Here is an 11,263-nt window from a genome sequence, read left to right on the forward strand (position 1 = left end):
GATTTTGTGCTAGAATGTGCAACAACAGTTTGCTTTTTGCTACGCCAAGAGATAAGAGAATTACCCAAGAAGAAACAATAACCAGTTGTAGAGCGATGATCTGTCAGATCACCAACCCAATCAGCATTAGAGTAGCCAAATAATACTAGGGAGGGGGTAGAGGAAAAGTGCAAACCATGAAAAAGAGTGCCTTTGATATAACGAAGGATTCGAAGTACTGCAGAGAAATGAGTTGAGCGAGAGCAGACATAAATTGGCTGACCAGATGAACAGCATATGAAATATCAGGTCGAGTAACAGTGAGATAAACAAGACTTCCGACAAGCTGTCAATATAAAGTAGGATCATCAAGAGGAGTGCCATCAAGAGGTGTAAGTTTGCAATTGAGCTCCAATGGGGTTGATAATCGCTTTGCTATCGCTGATGCCTGCTCGAGAAAGTAAGTCAGATGCATACTTGGCTTGAGATAGATAATAGCCATCAGAATTTTGAAAAACTTCAAGACCCAAAAAATAGCTGAGAGAACCTAGGTCTTTCATTTCAAAATGCTGATTGAGATAATGTTGTAACTCTAAAATACCAGATGAATCATCTCTTGTTATTATCATATCATCAACATAAAGCAACAGAAGAACAATACCACCGCTACCGATGAGTGAATAATGCAGAATCATGTGGACTAGAGAGAAAACCAAGTTGAGCAAGAGTGGAACTAAATTTGGCAAACCAGGCCCTGGGAGCTTGTTTTAATCCATATAAGGCTCACCGAAGTTTGCAAACCTTATGAGGAGAATGATAACCAGGAGGAGGATGCATATAAACCTCTTCTGTTAAATCACCATGAAGAAAAGCATTTTTGACATCCATCTGGAAAAGTTTCCATTTACGAACTGCAGCAATAGCTAAGAGACTGCAAATAGATGTTAATTGGGCCACTGGAGCAAAAGTTTCTTCATAGTTGATACCATACTCTTGAGTGTACCCTTTGGCTACTAAGCGAGCTTTGTAGTGTTCAATAGTTCCATCAGAATGGGTCTTGATTTTGTAAATCCATTTGCAACCAATAGGGGTCTTGTTTGGTGGAAGATCAACTAAATCCCAAGTATGAGTTTTCTCTAAAGTCTAAAGTTCGTCAGTCATAGCTTGCTGCCAAAGAGGGTCAGTACTTGCCTCACGATAAGAACGAGGCTCATGAAGGGTTGCAATAGTAGAGTAACAGTGAAAATCAGAAAGATAATAAGGAGTTTCTCTTACACGGGTAAAACGACGAAGAGTAGTGCTAGAAGGAGATGCAGGCGCAGGTACTGGATCAACAACTGGCGCAGATTCAACAGGGGCAGGTGTAGTTGGGCTAATATTGAGCACATCATAATCACCTGGATCAGGACTTGGAAACAGCTCTTTGGAGGAGTCAGTGAAAAATAGAGAGTGATGAAATTTGGAAAGAGAAGAGAACATAGTATTGTCCCAAAAGGTAACATGACGAGAGATGCATAACTTATTAGAAACAGAATCCCAACAATGATACCCTTTGTGTTTAATGCCATAACCAAGAAAACAACATAGACGAGCACGGGGTTCTAATTTAGTATGTTCATGAGGTTGTAAAAGAACAAAAGAAACACATCCAAAAGGTTTAAGGATGGAATAATCAGGAGGTTGTCCAAACAACTTTTCAAAAGGAGATAAATTATGAAGAACCAAGGTAGGAAGACGGTTAATAATATAAACAGCATGAAGAACTGCTTCTCCCTAAAATTTTTCTGGACATAAGGCAGAAAGAAGAAGAGTATGTACAGAATCAAGAATATGGCGATGCTTGCGTTCAGCTCGCCCATTCTGTTGAGAGGTGTGAGGACAAGAATGTTGAACAACGGTGCCTTGTTGACTAAGAAACTGAAGTAAAAAAGAATCCTGATATTCCATGGCATTGTCTGTTCGAAGAATTTTAATGTCACAAGAGAACTGAGTTTTAATCATTTTTGCAAATGTGATGTAAATTTGTGATAACTCAGATCGATGTTTCAAAAAATATATCCAAGTAAACTGAGAATAATCATCAATAAATATCACAAAATAACGAAAACCATTTATTGAAGAAATAGGAGAAGGACCCCAAATGTCAGAATGAATTAAACCAAAAGGACTGTCTAAAGTAGTATTATTATGAGAAAAAGATAATGCAGGTTATTTTGCAAGCTGACAATTCAAACAATTAAATGACTCAAACTTAGTAGATCCTAATAATCCACGAGAAATTAAAGGTTGAATTTTACTGGCAGAAGCATGACCAAGACGAAGATGCAATTGGTGAATGGAGGAATTAGGGATTGTAGCTGCAGACACAAATCTCTGAGGAAGATGTAAAGATGCAAGCTCAAATAATCGACCCACTCTGCGACCCTCCCCAAGAATCTGTCCCGTTTGTGGATCATGTACCTGGACACCATGGGGAGAAAAAATAACATTTAGTCTTTTTTCACACAACTGACCAACAGAAATAAGATTGAGTGACAAATTAAGGATATAATAGGTGTCAGGGAGATGAAGATTTGAGGTAGACACATGACCAGTATGTGTGATGTTCATTTTAGTACCATTTGCAGTATTGATTGGTGGTAAGGAAGATATAGGTTTTGCAGAAGACAAGAATTTAAGATTAGTGGTCATATGATTACAACATGTAGAGTCAAAAAGCCAATAAGAAGTACCCGGAGTGGCAGACATGGCAGCAGGAGAATTAGAAGAGATAACCTGTTTGAATAGTGCCTTAAGATCACTCATGGTGATGGCAGTAGAACCCTCAGTAGCAGCAACAACAGTGACAGAGGAAGATCCAGGCTTTGAGACATTCTTGAATTTAGAATGCCCTCCTTTTGGTCTTGGAGGGCGTGTGGGACAATGTTCAAGAATATGACCATAACCATGACAATATCTGCATTCTATAGTAGGACAATATGCAAAAGCATGACCAATTTGATTACAATGCTTACAGAGTTGATTGCCAGATTTCTGATGTGAGGATCGAGTAATTGCAAGAGCAGTTTCAAATTGAGGAGTTTTATCCAAACTGAAACGAGTCTCTTCAAAAATAATCTCTTGAATAGCAGTATCCAATGATGGGAGTGGATTTCGATGTAGCAGGGACGCTCGAACGGCCTCATATTCTAATCGAAGAGCCATTAGAACTTGAATGAGATGAAGATGATCTTCACTGATTTTAGCCTAAGATATTTGATTCCAAATGGGTTAAACCTGGGCAAGAAAATCACTCACAGATTGACCTACTTTTTGTTTCAGATTATGAAGTGTAGTCCACAACTGATAATAGTGGGCAAGTCCAGTGGTCTGATATCGATTAGCCAAAAAATCCCAGATTTCTTTTGCAAAGTCATAATTAGCAAATTGGATGTGGATGGACGAGATAGAGGTATTGCGAAACCAGGTGATGATCTGATGATTTTTACTATCCCAATCCTCAAGAGGTCAGCAAATTTTGCATCAGTTTCATCATTTTCTCTTGTCGGCGTAGTGATATCTCTGATAACAATACGCCAAATCTTGCGACCTATCAAAAAACTTTTCATTCCTTGAACCCAAAGATTATAGTTGGAACCAGTCAGAACTGTTACAATAGGTTTTGAAATATCAGATTTCTCTATTGATAACAAGATGAGGAGAAAAAAAAAAGGTATAATAACAGGAATGAAAGAATGAACCAGAACAGGTTGTAGAGAAGAGAGACCCCAGAAACTAAAAATAAAAGCTTTACGGCTCTAATGCCATATTAGAAGAAAGAATACAAGTAATGAAGGAAAGGATTGTGTATTTGTCCGTGTCTTATTTACAAAGATATTACATCTATTTATACATGAGAATACGAGCTACTTTAGACAAGAATAATAATTGTTGTAATTATGCTACACAAATCTCCTATAATCTTGCTAATTGCTGTAATTATGCTAACAGGTCTTATGAGAAAAGGGCGATATTTTAGGCTATGTGAGACTAGAATAAGTAGGCCTTTTTGTTATAGGGCATGTGTTATCCAAGTCATCATCTGCTTCAGCTGGAGTGACATGTTTTAGAGGTCAGTGTTGGTTATGGTGTTTGGAATAGGCATAGGAGACGCATGTGTTCTGACTTTTCAAGCTTAGGCTCCTCCATTATAGAAGCATGATTCACTTGTTAACAATTTTGTTTTAGCTAGAATAAAATCTCCTCATAATCTAAAGGTAGAAAATTCTATTCTAGTAAGTACTTCATCATGTACCATGTACGGATTGGTTGCTTTCCGTCTCTTGCTCTCCTGGTTTGTAATCGCTTCCAATAAGCAGAAGTGAAGTGCCACCTTTCAATCGACATGCCACTAATTTGACTTTCCTTTCAAGTGCTATGGCCATATTGTCAGGTGCTTTAATACCGTCTAATGGAGCATGAAGCTTTAAAAAAGACTAACACAATCACAATGCTCAAAGTATTTGAGAGAAAAATAACTCTACTGGAATTTTAATAAATGAAAACTTAAACTCAATTACATAAATTCTAGGGTTTATATATACATTAGACTCCTAAATTAATTAGAAAAATATAAATCCTAACTAAAGTAGAAAATTTAGTTACATCCAAAATAGAACTCCTTAATAAAATAAAAAGAAATAATCTAAATCCTAATTAAAAGAAAAATCAGAATAGAAAAATTAAAAACTAAGGATGTGTTTGGGATCGTTGTGGCTTTTAATTTTTTTTTTCTATGAAAAAAAAAACATGTTCAGTTAATCCATTTGGTTTTCATTTTTCTAAAGTTATTTGAAATCGTTTGTTAAACAGAAAACAAATATTTCGGAAAGTATGAAACGCGGATTCTCGTTTCCTACTTTTTTTTAATTGCTCATTACGTGTTATTCTCAACTCCCTCCCGAAAAATTCCCTTCATTCACATTTCACACGATACTGAATCCTTGCCTATTCTCCTACACATGTCTAGCTGTCTCCAATTTCATCATATCTCCCTTACCAATTCTTCTTTCTTATCATATGATGAAATTTTAATTTTATTTTTTATTTTTTATTTTTTCTCGTTAATTTTTAATATGATAATTAATATGTTTCATGTTTTCAGCCTAATTGTTTAATACCCATAATTTTAATACATTTTCTCCTTAGGATTTTTTTTCTTATATATATATAAACTGTATAAGTCCTTTAATTGACCATAAAACTTTGTATCTCTCATTATCACATAACAGACCTTCCCAAATAATTTATTGTATAAATCCATTAACCTTTATAATATGATTTGCCAGATGAACCATTTCATCATTGCCATCTTTGGGACCCCTCTTCAGATTAATAGGTTTTTATCATTTCATTCACTCAATTTGTATAACATAATTTTTGTAACAAATGCAGAAAATTATTAATAAGATCTATAAATATCATTTTATATAAAAATGTCACATAATATCATTTAAAAAAAATAATGGACAATGCAATTAAAAAATATTATGGGGAAAGACTTCAATTAAATAAATCAAAATTTTCTAGGCAATTTTCAAAATTTTAAGATAATTAAAATATGTTATGAATTATTTTCACTAAATATTTTCCAAACAATATATATTTTTATTTTTTATTTAAAAAAAATTAATTCCACCAATAATTTTAAAATAAAATTTGAGTCTTATTTGCATTTTTTCTCGCGAAAAAAATCCGTCACAGAGAGCCCGCACGCACCACCACGTGCTTTTAGTGCTCTTAGACAAAACTATTCCTACCCTTGTCCAAAACGACACATTGTTTCGGTTAAAACGACACATTGTTTTATTTAAAATGACAACTTGTTTAGCCACATGTTCACGTCACCGAGCCACAACAAGACAAGTAAGGGCCAAGGCATGCGTGCACCAGCCAGGCTCAACGTGTGCAAGCCTGGGCAGGCTTGGGGGCATGCCTTGCCAGTTGCCACCCGTTGCCCACGCATCACCTTGTCATCTACAGTTGATTACTAAATTTCTTCGGTCGGTGGTTTATGGAGACTACAACAATTTTGTTGAGATCAAATTTTGAAAAGCAAGGTCTTTAAGGTGATATTTGCACTAAGCCTCATTATCGATGTGATTGTGATTGAATGATAGAGGTCATCTTCAACCTTTAATAAGGTAACCTTCAACTTAATTTTTGTAATTTTTTTTCTCAAACTTCGAGATGCCATAATCTTCTCATTTTAAGTCCAAATTATGCAAAAAATATATGTACAGAAAGCTAGCTAGACATATCTATTTTCTAATGGAAGAAAAAAAAAAAAAAACCAAAGGACATATGTACATGAAGATATAATGCCTCAAAGTAGGCCTCATGGCCATTTTCCATAAAAATTTAGAGTTGCTAAAAACTAACATAATCAATTTTAATTCATGTAGCATGTTTCTAATATGTAAATCGTCACACTTAGGCTAGGAAAAATAAGATTATGGGCTCTGATACCACGGTTGGAAATTGAACAAAGGATTGAATTCACACAAGCATAATCCCTAAACTAAAGCTTGGATCACATAGCCACAAACATGATCACAATGCACAAATACGTGAACCATGTAAAATAACTACATTTACCTAACTTGCAGTGGATTCCAAATAGTATAGAGAAAGGATCTCTACCGCCTTGCACCACCTTTAGAATGCCCCAATTACCTCTTCCCTTCACACAAAATGATGGCAATTTTTTTTTCAGGCAAAGTACATTTTAATACCTTGTACTTTGAATTTTTAGTATTGAGAGTATGTGTTTTGTTTTGTGTCGATTAAGGATAAAAACTTTAATCTTATTTTCATCGTAAGTATAAATTGTTAATGGTATTAACTAACACTAATGGGGCACCTATGCATGATGTGACATTGACGTGGTGCATGCATGATGTGGTGATGAAGTAACATGCCATGTTAGTGCCATGTCATACATTAATGCCACGTCATCAAATGTTATGCTATAATTAATTTTATCACCTAAGCATAAAAAGTTGAAAGTATATGTCTTAAATCATAAAAATGTAAAAGTATTAGTCCTAAATTATATAAAAAAGAAGAAGCAAAGTTTAAGCCTTAAATTCTAAAAGTATAAAAAATTTGAAAGTATATGTTAATGTCATGTCATTCATGGGTGCTACGTTATCATCATTTAACACCATTAGCAACAGTGAAAATGAAGCTAATATTTCTATTATTATACGACCCTCAATGCTAAATTGTACTTTGCCCTTTTTTTTCTTTGAAAGAGCATTTTCACTCAGAAAATTCTCCTTTTCCACTCAGAATAAAACTTGTATATGGAAAATGTGTTATAAACAAATATTTTTCATGAAAATATTTTTCATTATTTGGTTGCAATATTAAAGTAATGGTATGCATTTATTTTATATGTGTATAAGTATTTTCACATTTATTAATATTATTAAAATTTAAAAAATAAAAAATGACTTTCAATTAAAAAATAATTTTTTTTAAAATATAACTTAATTTTTCCTTTAATTAAGAAAATATTTTCTGTTAATCCATTTTTCTGAATGTCTAAAATACTAAAAAATGTGGAAGGAAAATATTTTATGTAAAATAAATAGAGCCCTAGCTTCAGTTCTACTCAAGAGTGAGCCCTCTTGCGTCCCTTCTTCTCATTTTGGCATGTCCTATAATTATGCTATAATGAATGACATAATAATGCCTTAATTATATGCTCATAATTTGCTTGTAACATTCAAGTTAAAATGTCCATATTCTAGCCATTTAACTTTGCTGGATAAGAAGATTTCAATTTGCCGCATGAAAGGGCTATAACTTTGTGGCATGAGTCTTGCTTGCATACAAGGTGTATTTGCGATTTTGGGCTTGGGCCTAATTCGTCATGGGTGGCTTAATTATTGATTTTTTTAAAAATAATTCTTTATATTTAGACTTCACGTGGTTCACTAAAAATTGACACAGGAATAGTAATATATGGATTTCGTTTCCTTTATAAGTATTTAAAAACTAATTTTTGTTATTTCGATTCTCACAAATTAGATAATCTAATTTCAATAATGAAGGGAATTACTAATCTCCTTTTTAATAAAGGAATTAAAACATAAGAATGAGAATGATATCTTGTTAAAGAATAAATGTTTCATCTATATACCAATTAGATATTTCAATTTTAATATTTTTCATATTAATTAGAATAAAATTTTAAAATAGTTTTTTTATTTTTATATAATTAATTAAAATTAAAATTATAAATATAATAATAATAAATATTATTTTTATTTTTTATATAATTTATTAAAATTAAAATTAAAATAATTATAATAAAAAATATAGAAAAATAATATTTTAAAATTTAATATAATTAATTAAAAGTAAAAATTAAAATGAAAATAAAAAAATTATAATAATTAAAAATATAAATATTATTTTTATACTTTCATATAAATAATTAAAATTAAAAAAAATGATTATAACTAATTTTAATTATTTAAATTAAAAAAGGAAAAAAATATTTTTTTTATCATTTAATAAAATTAAAATTTATAATTATATATATATATTTATATATATATATATATATATTTATATTTTCTTATAATTAATTAAAATTGTAAAAGAAAAAAATAAAAAAATAATTTTAAGTTGATTTTCATTAATCACAAAATATGCGAATCAAATACTTTAAAAACAAATCTGATTTCAATTCCATAGTGAATCAAATAAAAAATGAAAATTCACTATTTTATTTTCGATTATATTTAATTTTGATTTTGATACTCATTTTGATTTTAATATGTCAATCAAACAGGCTCTTAAGGTCTACTAATTAAGTAATAAAAAAAGAGAAAAAATTTTCTTTCAAATTTATATTTTATATATATTAGATAATAATTTTCTTTTTATTTTTGTCAAACTAATTAACTTTGACATGTTTTTAAAAGCCAGAATTTCTTATTAGCGCACACCGTGCGATGCAAACCACATTCAAAATCAACAAGAACTTATCACTTTTTTAACTTTTTAATTCAGGTTTTGATACAGTCATTATGAAAAAGAATATAATTCATAATTTGCTTTCTGAAGTATAACAAAACTTGGTTTTTTTTTTATAGTAATAATTTAGTCTTTAAATTTAAATTTTATTAATAAATTAATCACACTGTTAACATTGATAGCTGATTTTCAATTTGAAATAATTTAACCACTAAAATTTTATTTTATTAATAAAATAATCTTTATATTTAAATGATTACATAAAATAATTTAAATAAATTTATTTAATAATAAAATAAATAAATTAGTTAAACAAAAAATTTAGATATAGGTCCCAAAATTGAAATGCATAATTTAAATTTAATGGGTAAAGCGTTACTAAAAACAAATCAATTTTGCTATTCTTTAGAAACTTAATAGTGAATTATATAAAACTTACTTGAAAAGTAGATATGCAATATCAAAATTCAGTTGAAAAGTCTGCTTTATTTATTTATTTTTAAATGAAATTGAAGTTTTATTGAAATTTCATTAATTTTTGAGGGATTATGATGGGAGGTTAAAAGGCAAAAGCCTAAAATAAAAAATACAACTTAAAAATATGAAACCTGTGGTAATGAATCCGGCCCATTAAAAAATTAGCAGAGAAGTCAGGGAGAAAATCCTTGGAAACTATTCAGGGAAGGCTTTTTGGACCCCTCCACCGAAGTTATACCACAACATCGACAAACCTTTCCAAGTAGCCCAAAGGCAAAACTCACTCCTCTAATAACACTATATAGCACAACCAAAGCAAAACACAAGCCTAGACATGGATAAAATAGAGGAGATCAATATTAGAAAACCCATAAACATAGAGAGCACTTTAAGCGTTGAACCATTCCCTCCTTCATTGCCTAAGAAGATAACGAGCCCTTCAACGGTTTGAGCTTTCTGGTGTTGAGCCACCCGGCGAGGAAAGTAGAACTAACATCAACTGGGACGCTGGATGACATAAGAACCTACTACCATTAGCTTTTCTAATCCCTACCAGTTACCATCCTTGACTAAACAAGCCATCGCTTCTTAGATTTAGCCATGGCAAACCCCCCAACCAGATTTTTTCTTCAAACATTCTACATGTAGACCCCAAGATTTAGCAAATAAGACAAAAAATAAAACTATGAACAACCAAATTGGAAAAGGGAAAGTCTACTTGTTTATTGTTACTTTGTACAAGTGAAAGTAACATATATGGATGCAACTTCAAGTATCATTAGCTACTTGTTTGCTAATTACAAGTATTTACTTGAAAAGTAGATATGCAAAATAAATAAATAATAAAAAATTATCACTAAGTTGAAAAGTCTACTTGTTTATTACTACTTACTACAAGTGAAAGTAACATGGATGTAACTTAAGTGTCGTTAGCTACTTGTTTGCTAATTACAAGTAGTTTCTTGAAAAGTATATATGTAATAAAAAAATTCACTAACTTGAAAAGTCCACATGTTTATTATTAGTTTATATAAGTGAAAGTAACATGGATGCAACTTAAATATCTTTTGCTACTTGTTTGCTAATTCATCCTTTGTCTTTGCCACCACATCTCAATGCACCAAAAATAAGTTCCCTACCAAATGGAGACCTTTTGTACAAGATTATGGTCTTCCCTTGAAGTGTCAACCACGATTGTCTGTTCTTGATAGAACTTTTCTTCCACCTACATTGGATCTCAATGCACCAAAAATAAGTTCCTTGCCACATGGAGACATTTTGTACAAGATTATGGTCTTCCCGTGAAGTGTTAACCACAAATGTCTATTCTTAATTTAACTTTTCTTCCACCTGCACAGGATCTCAATGCACCAAAAACAAGTTCGCTGCCACATGGAGACATTTTGTACAAGATTATGGTCTTTCCGTGAAGTGTCAACCACGGTTGTCTATTCTTGATTGAACTTTTCATCCACCAACGCAAGAAATTCCACACTATTTCGACCTTTTCACATTTATTGAAAATATTTATAATTATTCATTTATTTCTTTATTAAGTTTGAGATTATAAATTTTGATTCGAATTAAACTCACTTAAATCAAAGTAATTTGTAATTTTTTTTTTCTGAAAATGTCTAAATGATTTTAACCTTAAATAATAAATAAAATTAAAGGTTTAATTAAAAGTTAACTCAACAATTTATATTATTCAATTTAAAATTAATCTCTTTAAATTGAGTTGATCAACCTAAATTTTAATTTAAAAATTAAATAAATA

The 11,263-nt window shown here is 31.2% G+C and overlaps 1 protein-coding gene across 1 annotated transcript; it reads right to left on the reverse strand.

Moving 5' to 3' along the window:
* Window positions 1–2,293: 2,293 nt before the first annotated feature.
* LOC131180966 (uncharacterized) lies at window positions 2,294–3,214 on the reverse strand. The gene is made up of 2 exons (XM_058149286.1): window positions 2,712–3,214; window positions 2,294–2,439 (listed from the first exon to the last, which is right to left on the reverse strand). The coding sequence occupies exons 1-2, from the start codon at window positions 3,181–3,183 to the stop codon at window positions 2,432–2,434; spliced, it is 480 nt and encodes a 159-aa protein (XP_058005269.1). The 5' UTR covers window positions 3,184–3,214; the 3' UTR covers window positions 2,294–2,431.
* Window positions 3,215–11,263: the final 8,049 nt, after the last annotated feature.

This window comes from Hevea brasiliensis, chromosome 6, assembly GCF_030052815.1.
Source record: "Hevea brasiliensis isolate MT/VB/25A 57/8 chromosome 6, ASM3005281v1, whole genome shotgun sequence".
Classification (NCBI taxonomy): domain Eukaryota; kingdom Viridiplantae; phylum Streptophyta; class Magnoliopsida; order Malpighiales; family Euphorbiaceae; genus Hevea; species Hevea brasiliensis.

Bases quoted from the DNA above. Each gene is read 5' to 3' on its own strand.
- LOC131180966 (XM_058149286.1), bottom strand. From the start codon at position 3,183: ATGGCTCTTCGATTAGAATATGAGGCCGTTCGAGCGTCCCTGCTACAT.